The following is a 17520-nucleotide window of genomic DNA, read 5'->3' on the forward strand; positions in this document are numbered from 1 at the left end:
TATATTGGACAATTAGCATAATTGACACAGTTAGCATAAATTAGCATAACCGGAAGTGACCAGATTTTGAAATCCATCAAAATCGGTCCACTGGTGGTTAAAATCTGGTCACTTCCGGTTTAGACAGCCATTTTGAACTTTGAAAATGTCAGAAATGGATTCAGCATCATCAATAACCCCTAAAACCACTCCAATATTGCCCAGATCAGCCAAGTCAATTTTGTTGAAATATTGCCCATATAGGCAATTATGCTAATTTATGCTAATTATGTCAGTTCTGCTAATTGCCCAATATCTGAATACTGGGGACCCATACTATCTATTTCTAACATAAAACTTTGGGGTACTCAACATTTCCAGGTTCACAATGGGGCCCTATGGGCTGGCAAGTAGACTATAAATAGTCATACAACTATAACATTTGGCAGAGAGTATCTTGACACATAGGGGGAGGCAGGAAAAATACAAGCACAAAAAACTTACTTTCACTGGCAGATTTTTCTGTTTATTGTGAATTTAAGTGAAAATGATCTAAAAACAAGTTAATTTTTAGGTGATGAGTCTTATTTTAAGTGGAAAGAGATTAGTTTTGACTAGAAATGAGACATTTGGACAAGAAATAAGACAAATATTCTTGGAAAGATGTTGAGTTTTTACAGTGTACTATGAGTATTAGTCAGGGTCTTACGCAGAATAAATCAGTCATACAAAGATTAGACTACTGGGGTTTTTTATGGGTCCCACTGGGCGCTGGGCCCCTAGAGTTATCACCACCTTTCTCCCCTGTACAACGGCCCTGGGTGTCTGTGTGTGTAGCGGGCTGAGGCTTTTATTGTGAAGGCGCATGCAGCCCTGTCCGCTGACGTCACGGCGCTGTGGGTCTACGGCGGCTCGCTGGGCTCAGACTCAGATCGCGCTTCGCTCTGACGATGGGAGACGTTCTCTGCGAAGAGCTCGAGGACCTGGTTCACTTCTCGGTCCACGACCTGCCCACGCGGGGCTATGTCGTCATGGAGGAGATCCGACGTCAGGGGAAACTCTGTGACGTCACGCTCAAGGTGAGAAGAAAGGCTGCCGCCGCGGCGCGAGGCGGCTGAAGCAGCTAGCCGCTAAGCTAGCTGCTGAGCTAACGGCTAGCGGCTAACGGCTAACAACAAGCTAGCGGCGGTGACGTCACTGGTCACTGGAAGACACACGGCTCACCTTTGACCCCCAGACCTGGTCCTAGATTTAGACCTGGTCCACAGTAGACCTGGTCCACTGGGGACCAGGTCTAGATGGTCCACAGTGGACCTGGTCCTCGACCTAGTCTACTGTCCAAGTGGAGTTGCCGTAGGCAGCTGTCTAGATTGAGGACCATCTAGACCTGGTCGGCTCGCCCAGCATTTCCACCACCACTAATAATAACAAAATAACCATAGAGACAAAACCATAGATTTATCTAAAATGGACCATTAACAAGTGGTAACGGAGATTCATCCACATTAATATCAGACTTTTTATAACCAAATAGAAACTCCTGGTTGTCCCTTTAACATCTAAAAGCTAAGTTTGACTCTCCAGAATTAAAGCAGAAGTAAGGTGAATGTTTGTGTTAATCTAAGTCTTAAATAGTTGTATCTTCCGACAGCAATCACTTCTATAGAGTGTTTGGTCTGAAACACGGGTCTGTCAGTCACTCTGCTCTGCTCTGAGCCCAGGAGAAAACTTTCCTTGTATCCTACAACCTTTATCCAATGAGGAGAGAGAACGGCATAAAGGGGCAGTCCTCTCTGTGTGTGCAGCCAAGGGACGCCGTGAATGTGGCGACGTAGGGACGAGGACTGTTATGGTGCGTTCAAGGAAACTCGTGTTTTTCCGACCTGTGAAGTGGTACCAGTTCGATCTGGTACGACTTCACAGGTCAGAAGTTACGAGTGGCCGTTATAGTGACTTTCACAGGTAAAACAGGTCGGAGAAACACGAGTGGGTTGCCTGGAACGCTACAAAGTCGTAAGTCGTGACTTGAAGCTGTAATTTACGATTTCAAAAGCCTGCCTGGAACGCAGCATTAGCCAAAACCACCGGATCGCTTACTTCTGCTTTAACATTGTAGATATCAACAACGTCTTTCTGACTGGTCCTAACTACATGTTGAATAGTTGGATTTTTTATTCAAGATCTCTGTAATTCAGTTTTACCTCTTGTCAAAAAGAACATTTCAGACCAGGTCGACTGTGACCTGGTCCCCAGTAGACCTGGTCACAGTCGACCTGGTGATGCGTTCACTGTCCCTCTGTAAATCTGCCCACTGAGCTGCAGCAGCTTCATGTTGATCCTCTTAAAGTCTCAGAGGCTCAGACCCTTTACCAGCCTCCCTGAACGCAGCAGCAGAGTCAGTCAGCTGACCAGGGGACAGCTGTGACATCACAGGCGACAGCTGTGACGTCATCACAGGTGACAGCTGTGACATCATCACAGGCGAGACCGACAGATGACATCACTGTAACCATTCATGTGTATGGGGTTTGTCACTACAGATATTACTACTACTACTACTACTACTACTGGCCAGGAGGAATTAAACTTGTAGCTACCACCTTTAAATCCTCTGGCCCTATGTGACATCATCAGGTGAGAGCTGTGACATCATCAGTAGTAGGGATGTCAAGATTACTTGTTTTCACAATTAATCGTGGTATTAAACACCACAATTAATTAGGGGTGTAACGGTACACAAAAGTCACGGTTGGGTACGTACCTCGGTTCAGGGGTCACGGTTCAGGGGTCACGGTTGGGTACGTACCTCGGTTCAGGGGTCAGGGTTTGGTACGTACCTCGGTTCAGGGGTCAGGGTTTGGTACGTACCTCGGTTCAGGGGTCACGGTTCAGGGGTCACGGTTGGGTACGTACCTCGGTTCAGGGCTCACGGTTCGGTACGTACCTCGGTTCAGGGGTCACGGTTCGGTACGGTTTCGGTACAACAGACACTAATTGAATGTAAAACTAAAATCTGTCTTGTGTTATAAAAGTTAAAAGAAAAAAGAATACAAAATAAAACAAGTGCATTAGGAGTGTTATAATGCCATTCATAAATTCTAGAGGAAAAAAAACGTGCACTTGACAACTGGCAACTATTATTCTAATTATTAAATTATTATTATTAAAAAAAATATTATTAAAAAAACAAAACAATAAACTGACATCAATGTTGGTTTACACAGTTAAATTAGACTAGCAGTTACTTTGGTGATGTTTCTGGTCCTGCCTGTGTTCATAAAACATATCAGGCAGCTACACGCACATCCCCCAAAAAACTGAAGACAGGTGCTGGACCAAGAAAGACACAGGTAAGGAAACAGGAGACCGCACACTAGTTAAAAGCTCCCGTGACAGTTCAATGTCACTCACACGTTTCGGGCGTCAGCCCTTCATCAGACAAAATGTGTCTGATTATAATAGTGTGCGGTCTCCTTTTCTCCTCACCTGTCTGTGTTCATGTCAAGAGGCTTAAAAGCAGCAGGAGAAGTTGTTGCGCACAACTTGTCTTTTTACTTGCACCAGTGATTGACATATCAGGGTGAACATGCGCTACGTGTTTGATGCGTTTCTAGCGACGCACCGCGCATCCGTGAAACATCGCCGACGGACTTTGTCCGGTGGACCAGTCGCGAGCATGGATGTATTATGGTCGCGAGCCGCCGCCGTTTGTTTCATTGAGAAGCCACAGTGACATGAATGAAGCAGACAGCTCTCCTCCTCTAACCAAAGATATTTAATAAATGGAAAGATCCTCCATGAGCGGCTGCTCCAATGATATGAAATGGTTTCACTTCCTGTCTCTCTAAGTGGGCGTGGCCAACCGTCACCACCTCGTCTGTGAACGTGTGTGTGGATTTATACAATCTGTAGGTAGATGAAAGTGAGATATTTATATTTTCTTATGATAACATAAAATATTTACACTACTAACAGTCATATTTAGCATGACAAAAATAATTTAAATCATTTTCACGGGAGTTCGCGGCCGTTTGTTTGACGTTGCCTAGGAGATCTGTGCCAAATCTGGCGAGAGTGTGTCGTAGAGACAGAGACAGGTCTGGAACAAAGTGGATTTTCTCCTGATGTGTCCGTCTGAAAATTACCATTTTGGTGTCAAACTGTTCAGAAGAGATGTGGCTTGTGAAAAATGAGTCCAAAATTTACTTCAGTGACCGTGGGGAGAAAGGACAGACCATAATCGGTGTTCACGTTAAATTGTCCCATAGGAATCAATACACTCCAGGCTGCCTCTGGTCTCCCTAAAGGGGCGTGGCCAAGCAGAAGCCTAGTGACATCATACAGGAAGCTGACTCGTCATGAAAGCTCTTGGTTTATAAACCGTCTTTGCTCTAACTTCACTCTCTCATCACTTCTCTTCTTCGTCTGCTATGACGGCTGCAGGCAGCTTCGAGGCTCATTACCGCCACCTGGATTCGAGTGAGGACTCGACTTTTTTTTTTTTTTTTTTTTAATATTCATTCAGACGTGTTCGTCGTGTGACTGTGTGCACCGAACCGTGACCCCCGTACCGTGACGGCACGGGACGAATACATATACCGTTACACCCCTACAATTAATTGATCGTAAAGATTCCTAAATACCGTCACTTTCTAAAAAAGATGCATATCTGCAGATGTGAACCAAAGTAAAGGTAAATGCTCAGATACTGGTCCATTTATCTAAAGTAACACTGAATTAGTAGGAACTTAAATGTCAGCGTGTCATTTGTATTGTGAAAAAAATGATTAAAATAAACTTCAACATTTATGATAATTAATGACATAAATATTTCAAACACTTCCCCCTGAGGATTAATAACTGGTCCTAGAGATTAGTAATGTAATTATATTTTGACTTTATTTGATTTTACACATTCATAGTGTTGTGAAATGTATTGATGCATAATAATGGTGATAATCGTAACACCGTGATTATTTCTCTGACAATAATCGTAGTCGTACCAAGAAAATGTATAATGGTGACGTCCCTACTCAGTAGTCCTGTGTCCTGGTCTCTCCTCAGGTGGGGGACCATAAGTTCAGCGCCCACCGGATCGTCCTGGCTGCCTCCATCCCATACTTCCACGCCATGTTCACCAACGACATGGTGGAGTGTAAACAGGACGAGATCCTCATGCAGGGCATGGACCCCAGGTAGGTCCACTACGGTCCACTACGGTCCACTACAGTCTGCATCGGTCCACTACAGTCCACTACAGTCCACTACAGTCCACTACGGTCCACTACAGTCCACTACAGTCCACTACGGTCCACTACGGTCCACTACGGTCCACTAGAGTCCACTAGAGTCTGCATCAGTCCACTAGAGTCCACTACAGTCCACTACGGTCCACTACAGTCCACTACGGTCCACTACGGTCCACTACGGTCCACTACGGTCCACTACGGTCCACTACGGTCCACTAGAGTCTGCATCAGTCCACTACAGTCCACTACAGTCCACTACGGTCCACTACAGTCCACTACGGTCCACTACGGTCCACTACGGTCCACTACAGTCCACTACGGTCCACTACAGTCCACTACAGTCCACTACAGTCCACTACGGTCCACTACAGTCCACTACAGTCCACTACGGTCCACTACAGTCCACTACGGTCCACTACAGTCCACTACAGTCCACTACGGTCCACTACGGTCCACTACAGTCCACTACGGTCCACTACAGTCCACTACAGTCCACTACAGTCCACTACGGTCCACTACGGTCCACTACGGTCCACTACGGTCCACTACAGTCCACTACGGTCCACTACGGTCCACTAGAGTCTGCATCAGTCCACTAGAGTCTGTATGAGTCCACCTCAGTCTACTAGAGTCTGTGTAGTGGGTCTGGAATAGCCACATATAGTTCATTACATTAATAGACACCTCCTCTTTTTCATTTTAATATTTGAACCTTTATTTGAAACCTTATAAACTCAGTTTTGCAGAATCATTACCACTTTGCACCAGTAGATGGTGCTCTAACACCAGTGGGTCCAAGCAAATAGTTTCTGCTCTGCTTTGCTCTGCGTATGTGCAGAGAATAAAGCTGCTGAGCAGCAGCAGCATGAGCTAACAGCTCTCATGTTGTGTGTTTGGATCCACAGATACACAGTTAGCTAGCTAGTAGCTCAGCCCCTCAGTGGCCGCCGCCTGAGTGGCTCATGCTGCTGGACCAGAGACCCCTAGCTCTGGCGCCGGTAACATCTGCATGAGTCCACCTCAGTCCACTAGAGTCTGCATGAGTCCACCTCAGTCCACTAGAGTCTGCATGAGTCCACCTCAGTCCACTAGAGTCCTCCTGAGACCAGTTTGTCCCCAGTCTAACCTGCCTCTGTGTCTCTGTCTCTCTGTCTCTCTGTCTCTCTGTCTCTGTGTCTCTGTGTCTCTGTGTCTCTGTGTCTCTCTGTCTCTCTGTCTCTGTGTCTCTCTGTCTCTGTGTCTCTCTGCCTCTGTGTCTCTGTCTCTCTGTCTCTCTGTCTCTGTGTCTCTGTCTCTCTGTGTCTCTGTCTCTCTGTCTCTCTGTCTCTGTGTCTCTGTCTCTCTGTCTCTCTGTCTCTGTGTCTCTCTGTCTCTCTGTCTCTCTGTCTCTGTGTCTCTCTGTCTCTCTGTCTCTGTCTCTCTGTCTCTCTGTCTCTGTGTCTCTCTGTCTCTCTGTCTCTCTGTCTCTCTGTCTCTCTGTCTCTCTGTGTCTCTGTCTCTCTGTGTCTCTGTCTCTCTGTGTCTCTGTCTCTCTGTCTCTGTGTCTCTCTGTCTCTGTGTCTCTGTGTCCCTCTGTCTCTCTGTGTCTCTGTCTCTCTGTCTCTCTGTGTCTCTGTGTCTCTGTGTCTCTGCAGCGCCCTGGAGGCTCTCATCAACTTTGCGTACAGCGGCCATGTTGCCATCGACCAGCAGAACGTTCAGTCTCTTCTGATTGGCTCCAGCTTCCTGCAGCTGCAGAACGTGAAGGACGCCTGCTGCTCCTTCCTCCAGGAGAGGTTGGTCACCATGGTTACAGCCAATCACAGCCCCTCAAAGTGCAGGAAAAACACAGTTTTTATTTGGACCTAACCAACTGCTGATCGGCGGGCGCTAACCCTGGGCGGAGGGATACGTGAGTTGGTTAGGTCCAAATAAAAACTGTGTTTTTCCTGCACTTTGAAGGGCTGGAAAAAATTATATTATAGTGAACAATGGAACTGTGTATTTTTTTTCAGGTAAAACCTCTTTTAGGCCGTGAAAATAGGCCGTTTCTTTGGGTCTGTTCACAACACTGTATGTTGTAAATCTCTGGGCAGGGCTATTATGGGCTGGCGTTGCTAACGGGAGGAGTGCAGAGAGTCTTCTACTGCAATTAAAGTACTTAGGGGCTATTTGTAGATCATACAACCCCACTTAAAAAAAAAATGATACTATCCCTTTAACCCCTTCCCGTCCTGTCCAGGCTGCACCCTAAGAACTGCCTGGGCGTGCGTCAGTTTGCCGAGACCATGATGTGCACGACGCTGTACGACTCGGCCAGCAGCTTCCTGCACCAGCACTTTGTGGACGTGTCCCTGTCCGAGGAGTTCCTGGGCCTGAGGACCGAGGAGGTTCTGGAGCTGGTCGGCTGCGACGAGCTCAACGTGAAGGAGGAGGAGCAGGTGAGTCTGTCAGTCCGTCCGTCTGTCTGTCTGTCTGTCTGTCTGTCTGTCTGTCTGTCTGTCTGTCTGTCTGTCTGTCTGTCTGTCTGTCCGTCCGTCCGTCCGTCCGTCCGTCTGTCTGTCTGTCTGTCTGTCTGTCTGTCGCTGCTGCTGCGTCTTTACTGTCCCAGAGGAGGAGAGACTCAGAACCACCAGAACCAGTCAGAGACCTTACCTGCCTCCCGGGCAGCAGGGAGACCAAGGGTGAATTCCAGCCCCCCCCTCAGCCCTAGCCCTTGGCCCTAACTCTTCGTTTATCGCGTTCAGGTGAAGTGGTGTTGTCCTGGTTCTGGTTCAGACGAGGGTCAGGGGGAAGTGGTCCCGCGATCTGGACCTTCAGACGGAGATTTTTCAGAGGAACACTTCAAACCGAGTGCTATGACAAGTTTCCCAGAATGCACCTCGCGGCAACCGGCAGCTGTTTTATTTCTCACTGTAGCGCTGTTATTACGTCACTTTGTTACGTTTTTAATATTTTTTCATGCGAGAAAGTAGCTGTTTTATTTAGATCCATAGACTGTAAAAAGAATGGACGTAGCGTCCGTGACGTCACCCATTGGTTTTGGGGAGTCGTTTTTGTGACTCCAACATGGCGGCCTGAACAGCGCCATGTTGGATTGGCCGGCCGAGAACCCGCCCACTGGCCTCGAAGCAGCTGTCCACGGAGCTGCTCGGACCTGTCACTCAACGTTTCCGCGCCCTGATTGGCCAGAGTTTTAACCTAATAACAGTAAAACGGCAGAGTTAAAAAAAAATTCACCCCCCTCAGAGTGTGTGCGGGGGTAGAAACTATCGGTTGAGACAAAAAAACGTTCTGACACCAGGCTTTTAACATGTTTACTGAGGATGTAAAGTCGGTGATTTTAACATGGGGGTCTATGGGGAATGCTGCTTTCTGACACCAGCCCCCAGAGGAAGAAGAGGGGATTGCAGCTTGTTGAACGCGGAAGTGACTTCACTTCTCAGACCGACAACTGCCCCCTTGTTTAGATCCCCAATGTGAGGTCGGTTTATCCACATGAGGCTGTTTAGACGTTTGCTCCGATGTTTTTGGGAGAAGAGACACCACCCGTCCTGAGAGCTGCTCGGCCGGCCAACCTCCGTCGTCATCCTGGGGGAGAAAACCATCGCTAATTAACTTACCCGCAGGTTTTTAGAGGTTTACCACCGGCTGGTTACATTATTTTTAGGAGATAAATGTTGGTCTCAGTGATGAAATCTAACAGCTGTATCAGTAGCATTAGTTAGTGTGAATGTAAAGTGAAGCTTCCTGTGTGTATTGGACAGAAGAGCAGCGCTGCCTCGGGGCTCTGGAGCCTACGGACACAAACCACCACATTTACATCAAGAAATACATGTTTTACTATCAACACATCAGTCTGCATTAAGTTTTATTTTATTTTATTAAGTTAACGTGGTTCTGAATAGAGGATTTGTGGCTAAAGCTCGTCACATCTGCTTATGTGAAAGCCAGCAGAGACGACTGATGACGTATGTGATTGTTGAAGAGGTGTCTCAATTCATAGGGGTTGTAGCTCCGTTTCAAGGGGCTAGGGATGAAAACTAGAATTGGAATTGGGCATTAACCTTCAGTTCTCTCACAGATGCTGAGTCTCAGTTAGAAGTCGGGTCTGTTTCTATTTTCTACAAGTTCTGGTGAATGAATAAAACCTCTCAGAGCCACGATCGCCTGTTTGAGTCCTGTCTAAGCTGCTTCATTCCTGCTGCAGTTCTGAACGGGCCTGAACATTACAAGTGTTTTATTATTCTGAGTCCGTTGCCATGGGGCTTGTAGTCAGCTGTGTGTGTCTCCATGGTTACCTGTGCAGGTGTTCGAGGCGGTGCTGGCCTGGGTGCACCACGACCGGGACCAGAGGGAGGGGCTTCTCCCCGAGCTGCTGTCCCGGATCAGACTGCCGCTCTGCCGCCCCCAGTTCCTGTCGGACCGAGTCCAGCAGGACGAGCTGGTCCGCTGCTGCCACCGCTGCAGGTAGGGGTCAAAGGTCAGGGGTCAAAGGTCAGGGGTCAGGTAGAGCTGGTCCGCTGCTGCCACCGCTGCAGGTAGGGGTCAAAGGTCAGGGGTCAAAGGTCAGGGGTCAGGTAGAGCTGGTCCGCTGCTGCCACCGCTGCAGGTAGGGGTCAAAGGTCAAAGGTCAGGGGTCAAAGGTCAGGTAGAGCTGGTCCGCTGCTGGTAGGGGTCAAAGGTCAGGGGTCAGGTAGAGCTGGTCCGCTGCTGCCACCGCTGCAGGTAGGGGTCAAAGGTCAGAGGTCAGGACGAGCTGGTCCGCTGCTGCCACCGCTGCAGGTAGGGGTCAAAGGTCAGGGGTCAGAGGTCAGGTAGAGCTGGTCCACTGCTGCCACCGCTGCAGGTAGGGGTCAAAGGTCAGGACGAGCTGGTCCGCTGCTGCCACCGCAGCAGGTAGGGGTCAAAGGTCAGGACGAGCTGGTCCGCTGCTGCCACCGCAGCAGGTAGGGGTCAAAGGTCAGAGGTCAGGACGAGCTGGTCCGCTGCTGCCACCGCTGCAGGTAGGGGTCAAAGGTCAGAGGTCAGGACGAGCTGGTCCGCTGCTGCCACCGCAGCAGGTAGGGGTCAAAGGTCAGAGGTCAGGACGAGCTGGTCCGCTGCTGCCACCGCAGCAGGTAGGGGTCAAAGGTCAGGTAGAGCTGGTCCGCTGTAGAGCACTGGAAAAGAGAGTAAGGACACCTCCATTGACTCCCGTGGTAAGGGTTTAAGGGTTTAAGGGTTTAAGGGTTTTGCGCCCCTAGTGGCAGGATGTGGGTATTGTAAAAGCGCCCAGAAAACCCATTCACTCCAATGTATGTGTGTTGCCCACTTGCTTGTAAATTGATGAAAACGGCCGTGTTTTTGTTTTTAGGTGTCTTGGTCATATCAGATTATACTTAGAATTTGTTTATTACAAAATGTAGATTGAAACATTCATGTAGACAACTGTTTTTTATTTGTTTTTTGTTGTTTTTTTTACTCTCCTATGTGTTAATGTTTATCTGTAAAGGATCCTCAATGATGCTATTAACGTGGGTGATCTATAAATGTCCTTAAATTATTGAAAACACCACACTGCTCATTCACCAACAATGCAGAGATGTCAGTTCTTGGGCGCTTTTACAAAACCCGTATTCCTCCACCAGGAGGCGCTGCCATTGGACCAATGCTGTCCTTACTCTCTTTTACACTGCTCTAGTCCGCTGCTGCCACCGCTGCAGGTAGGGGTCAGAGGTCAGAGGTCACCCTGATATGTCAGTCGGTGCTGACATAACTGTGTTAAACAACAATGGTGTTAGTTTCTTGTTTGTTACAACAGTCGCCAGTTCTCCAAGTTCTTCAGGCTGTTTAATCCTCTAGAATGAATAATGCACTTGGTTTGTGTTTTATTCTATTTAGTAACAGAAGATGGGTTTTAGTTTTATGTTCAACTGGCGTCTGTTTAAAATGATGATTTACATTGTGTGTGTGTGTGTGTGTGTGTGTGTGTGTGTGTGTCAGGGACCTGGTGGATGAAGCGAAGGATTTCCACCTGATGCCCGAGCGCCGTCCTCACCTGCCGACCTTTAAGACCAGACAGAGATGCTGCTCGTCCATCACAGGACTCATCTACGCCGTGGGAGGCCTCAACAGCTCAGGTAACACCTTCAACCTTCAACCTTCCACCTTCCACCTTCCACCTTTAAAGGGACACTCCAACATTTTTTTTTTCGTGTCTTGCCTCACTCCCGAGTCCATGACCAGCAGATAGACACCATCCTTTCGACTGTGCGTGCAGTAACCATGGAGATAGAGCCGTATCGCCGTAATTAGCTTAGCTCAAACACTGGAAGTGTATAGGTAGTGTTAGCCTGCCTCCTACCTAAAGTCGCTAATTAGCTTAGCTCAAACATCGGAAGTGTATAGGTAGTGTTAGCCTGCCTCCTACCTAAAGTCGCTAATTAGCTTAGCTCAAACGCTGGAAGTGTATAGGTAGTGTTAGCCTGCCTCCACCTAAAGTCGCTAATTAGCTTAGCTCAAACACTGGAAGTGTATAGGTAGTGTTAGCCTGCCTCCACCTAAAGTCGCTAATTAGCTTAGCTCAAACACTGGAAGTGTATGTAGTGTTAGCCTGCCTCCACCTAAATTAAGCACCTAATTAGCGACTTTAGGTAGGAGGCAGGCTAACACTACCCATACACTTCCAGTGTTTGAGCTAAGCTAATTAGCGACTTTAGGTAGGAGGCAGGCTAACACTACCTATACACTTCCAGTGTTTGAGCTAAGCTAATTAGCGACTTTAGGTAGGAGGCAGTCTAACACTACCTATACACTTACAGTGTTTGAGCTAAGCTAATTAGCGACTTTAGGTGGAGGCAGGCTAACACTACCCATACACTTCCAGTGTTTGAGCTAAGCTAATTAGCGACTTTAGGTGGAGGCAGGCTAACACTACCCATACACTTCCAGTGTTTGAGCTAAGCTAATTAGCGACTTTAGGTGGAGGCAGGCTAACACTACCCATACACTTCCAGTGTTTGAGCTAAGCTAATTAGCGACTTTAGGTGGAGGCAGGCTAACACTACCTATACACTTCCAGTGTTTGAGCTAAGCTAATTAGCGACTTTAGGTGGAGGCAGGCTAACACTACCTATACACTTCCAGTGTTTGAGCTAAGCTAATTAGCGACTTTAGGTAGGAGGCAGGCTAACACTACCCATACACTTCCAGTGTTTGAGCTAAGCTAACTAGCGACTTTAGGTAGGAGGCAGGCTAACACTACCTATACACTTACAGTGTTTGAGCTAAGCTAATTAGTGACTTTAGGTGGAGGCAGGCTAACACTACCCATACACTTCCAGTGTTTGAGCTAAGCTAATTAGCGACTTTAGGTGGAGGCAGGCTAACACTACCCATACACTTCCAGTGTTTGAGCTAAGCTAATTAGCGACTTTAGGTAGGAGGCAGGCTAACACTACCCATACACTTCCAGTGTTTGAGCTAAGCTAATTACGGCGATACGGCTCTATCTCCCTTGTTACTGCACGCACAGTCGAAAGGATGGTGTCTATCTGCTGGTCATGGACTCGGGAGTGACGCAAGACACGAAAAATGTCGGTGTATCCCTTTAACCTTCCAGCTTCCACCTTCAGCTCCCCCCTCACCTGTTGACTCCTCCTCCAGGCGACTCCTTAAACGTGGTGGAAGTGTTCGATCCGATCGGGAACTTCTGGGAGCGCTGCCAGCCAATGAGGACGGCTCGCAGCAGAGTGGGCGTGGCCGTGGTGAACGGGCTGCTGTACGCCATCGGCGGCTACGACGGCCAATCGCGGCTCAGCACGGTGGAGGTGTACAACCCCGAGACGGACAGCTGGACGCACGTGTCCAGCATGAACAGCCAGCGCAGGTACGATCAATACTCACAGATAGCGCCGATCGGTTCGATCGGTTCGGACGGACGCGCGGTAACCTTTTTTTATTTTATTTTATTGTGGAGAAAACACGACAGACAATACAGTGAACATGCATTGATGACTTACAATGACATAAAATGTGAAATTAGGTGTGTGTGCGTGTGTGTGTGTAAGTCAGTTATGATATATTCTATAAATGGTGATCATAATAATGATGGAAAAGAGACTTGGTGGATAATAATAGTGACTTTGGTCATAATAACAGTATTGGGGGAGAAAAAAAAGGAAATGGAAAAGTATGGAATTAGATTTTATACATTTCCAGGTCTTTAAAAGTATGGAAAATGGAACCTATTGTATGGAAATATATTTATTTTATCTATCTTATCTTGGTTTTGTATGCGCTATTGTATGTAGCTACAATCTCCTGGAAATGATTTGGTTGCATAATGGCATACCCATTCAGAATAATGAAAACAAATGATAAATTGCATGCTTTTTTATATATTATGCACATCTATTTACTTAAATATCACAAATTATTTGATTTTTTTCCCCCCGAGAAGTCTGGAAATTAGGGTCTGGAAAAAGTATGGAATTTGGAAATTTCAAATGTGTAGGAACCCTGCATAGAACAAATAATAATACGCGCGGTAACCTGACTGCTGTCCAGGGTATCCGCAGGGTCTTGAAAAGTATTAAATGGTGATAAATCAATTTTGGGAAAATTAAGACCCTTAAAAAGTATTAAAAAGTCTTTTCACGACTTTATAAAGTCTTAAATTTTGAAGGTATTTTTTTCTGAATTAGCTGTCCAAGAGTTTGAGTCCTAAAAAACATTGTAAAAGTGTGTGAATTTATTCATTTTATTAAAAAACAAAGATGAACCGGTACATGAAAAAGAAAAGAAGATTGTTGTTTTTGTTTTTTGAGAGTGGAGCAATGTCTTTTTGTTTTTTGATAAACTTTGCCTTTGATTTATTATCCTTGAATTCTGTTGTATCATAGTGGTCTAGAGTCTTTATCACAAACTAGAACTGTTAAGTTAAAAGTGTCACTGATGTAAATGGTTACAGCTTGAAGTGGCCGTGAGGTGTTGAAAAATATTGAGAAGGTCTTGAAAAAGTCTTAAAAAGGTTTTAGAATTAACTTCAAGATTCCTGTATTTACCCTGCTGTCGTCCACAGCGCCATGGGAACCGTGGTGATCGACGGACACATCTACGTGTGCGGCGGCTACGACGGGAAGTCGTCGCTGAACTCGGTGGAGTGCTACTCTCCGGAGAGCGACAGGTGATGTCACCACCATGTCACGATGATGTCACTGTGAGCCAGTCAGTAGGTCGTGGGCTCTGATTGGCCATTTGAGCCGGGGGGGCGGGGCTTAAACTTTACTTTACTTTATTGTTTTATTGTACGTGGACAGTCCCAATTAATCAACTGCATTAAATACAGTAAAAAGGGCTTTAGCCAGCAGGGCTAATATCCTGCTGTAGTCCAGACAATGGGCACCAACAACAATATATTACAACACAACGATTAAAAAGAATCACTAGGGATAGAACAGGTAGCTAGGCATCAGTACAACCATGCAGAGACAGCACATAGAAACATACAAGAGCAGCACATGCAACATACCAGTAATCACACACAATAGGCTACATCAGCACATACTGTACTACACATTCTGGGATGCAGACAGACAGGGGAGCATGCAGACATCACATAGACAGACAGAACACAGACAGGCAGCATGAACAATATCTTAGTGTGTACAGGTGTAGTTATGAGCCAGCCATGTTTTTAGTTTGGATGTAAAAGTACAGTATGTATGTATTTCTTTAATATGGGTGTGAAGTGAGTTCCAGTGTTGTAATGCTTTAACAGAAAATGATAGCTGGCCAGATGTACTTTACCTGGATGGGACTGTTGAGTCACCACGAGTGGCGCTTCTAGTGATCTGACCAGTGTTATTGTGTTGGTTTATGAATGAGTTCAATGGTGGAGGAACTAAACCTTTAACATTCTGAGCTGTTAGAAGGTCAGAGGTGTTGTTGTTGTTTACCTGTTGTTGTTTACTGTGACCTTGTTGCAGGTGGACGGTGGTGACGGAGATGAGCGCCAGCCGCAGCGCCGCAGGCGTCACCGTGTTTGACGGACGCATCTTTGTCTCCGGCGGCCATGACGGTTTACAGATCTTCAACACGGTCAGTTGGTCTGTGTTAGTGTCCCTGAGGGGGGGGACGGGGGGGGGGGTAGCAGCCAGTACACCCACTTTTCCTATACCTATACAGATACTACTACCTGTCTCTTTATGTCTTATTACTGCTGCTAATACTTTATGCACTTTATTGTTCCACAGGTAACAACAATTGCTGCTATTATTCTCTATCCTTGCATTTTTATGCAGATTGTTATCTGTCTAACATTCTGTATCCTATTATGTTTGGGCAGGTATATGTTACCTGCTTTCTTTTTTTCCATTGTTATTATTATTACTATGATCTGTGATCTGTGGTATAGCTTACAAACTTGGGAAGTTTTCTATATACATGTGAAGCAGTGATGTTTGAGAAAAATGTCATTTTTGACAAGAATTTGTCGTACGGACAGTAATTTTTTTGTCTTTCTGGAGAAATTGTGGGTGATTTTTTTTAAAAAGCATGGCAGCAGGTCCCAGAAACTTATTTTTTAACTTTCCCCTATGTTTCATGATACTCCCTGCCAAATATCATACACTCATGAGTATTTGTAGTAACTAAATCGGGGCTTACAGTATTTTTGCTGGGATTTTGGCGCTTTGGGCATCAAAGGGTTAATATTTAAAAATGCTCAAGGGATATCACCGGGCACCCTCTTGGACTTTGAAGAGGAACCCCCAGCTACAAGAAACAGCAGAGAAAAAAACTTTATCAGATGAAACAAGGTTCAACCCCACGGCTCCCGGACTAGTGTGTCTGTCTGTTTTGTAATGTGAGGACTACGGACGGAAACTAGCTTTGAGCTAAATCCGGCACATTTACCAGACGCCACGGCGCTAAACTGTTCATTCATGTGTCTGTCCTCCACAAATAAACAATAAATGAAACAAAAAGAAATAAAAATGTTGTTTACTCGGCAGGTGGAGTACTACAACCACCACACCAACCGCTGGCACCCGGCGGCGTCCATGCTCAACAAGCGCTGTCGCCACGGCGCCGCGTCGCTAGGCAGCCACATGTACGTGGTGGGCGGCTACGACGGCTCGGGCTTCCTGAGCGGCGCCGAGGTGTTCAGCTCGGCCTCGGGCCAGTGGAGCCTCCTGGTCGCCATGGCGACGCGCCGCAGCCGCGTGTCGCTGGTCTCCACGGCGGCGCGGCTCTACGCCGTCGGCGGCTACGACGGACAGTCCAACCTCAGCTCGCTGGAGATGTTCAACCCCGACACCAACCGCTGGACCTTCATGGCGCCCATGGTGTCGCACGAGGGGGGGGTGGGCGTGGGCTGCGTGCCGCTGCAGCCCGCCTAAACCGGCCAATCGGAGGCCGAGCATCGACGTGCTGCTGCTGCTGACCGCGGGCGGGGCGGGCGGCGCCCCCCGGTGGCGTTGACTGAGCTTTATCGGTACGACGGCCAGGCTCGGACCTGCACACTGACGCCAGGCCTGTGGGATTATGGGTAAAACTGTAGAGCTAGCCTAGCCCGCGCAGGCTAGCTCCTAGCATGTGGACCGAGTCACGATCAATATCTTCTACAGGACAGGAAGCGGCTCCTCGCCACGACACCGAGCCGCTGGCGGGAGGCAGAGGTGCTACTGGTCTGAGATCAGTGATCAATGATTAGAGACAGGGCCGTTGTCTAGGGGAGAAAGGTGACATCTTTCCAAGAATATTTGTCTTATTTCTTGTCCAAATGTCTCATTTCTAGTCAAAACTAATCTCTTTCCACTTAAAATAAGACTCATTACCTAAAAATTAACTTGTTTTTAGATCATTTTCACTTAAATTCACAATAAGTAGAAAAATCTGCCAGTGAAAGTAAGTTTTTTGTGCTTGTAATAAGGAAGAAAAACTTTTTTTCTACTTATTCCAAGTGAAAATCTGCTTGAAAGAAGTAAAAAGTGTCTAAAAACAAGCTACTTTTAATATGATGAGTCTTATTTTAAGTAGAATGAGATTTGTTTTGACTAGAAATGACATTTTGACTAGAAATAAGACAAATATTCTTGCTAAGATACTTGAGTTTTTGCAGTGTAATGCTGCATTAGCATCAAAACAAAGAAGGCTAAATAAAAAACGATAATACATACGTAGTCTAAGAAAAAAAAAGGAAAAGTTAGGGGGAGGGGCCCACTTTAGTATTCTTTAAGGGGGCCCAGAATTCCTAGCAACGGCCCTGATTAGAGATCAATGATCTGTGATCATTGATTGACAGAGAGAAATATTTTGTCCTCTGAAT

At 46.7% G+C, this 17520-nt stretch overlaps 1 protein-coding gene across 1 annotated transcript; it reads left to right on the top strand.

Annotated features, from left to right (window-relative positions):
- The first annotated feature begins 924 nt into the window (after positions 1 to 924).
- On the top strand, positions 925 to 16890 carry klhl18 (kelch-like family member 18). The gene is made up of 10 exons (XM_085804448.1): positions 925 to 1058; positions 5044 to 5174; positions 6863 to 7003; positions 7450 to 7648; positions 9517 to 9677; positions 11193 to 11329; positions 12855 to 13077; positions 14272 to 14376; positions 15179 to 15290; positions 16205 to 16890. The coding sequence occupies exons 1-10, from the start codon at positions 930 to 932 to the stop codon at positions 16589 to 16591; spliced, it is 1725 nt and encodes a 574-aa protein (XP_085660574.1). The 5' UTR covers positions 925 to 929; the 3' UTR covers positions 16592 to 16890.
- The last annotated feature ends 630 nt before the right edge of the window (positions 16891 to 17520 follow it).

The sequence above is a fragment of the Trachurus japonicus genome, chromosome 17 (genome assembly GCF_045865225.1).
Source record: "Trachurus japonicus isolate A0001 chromosome 17, Traja_1.0".
NCBI lineage: Eukaryota > Metazoa > Chordata > Actinopteri > Carangiformes > Carangidae > Trachurus > Trachurus japonicus.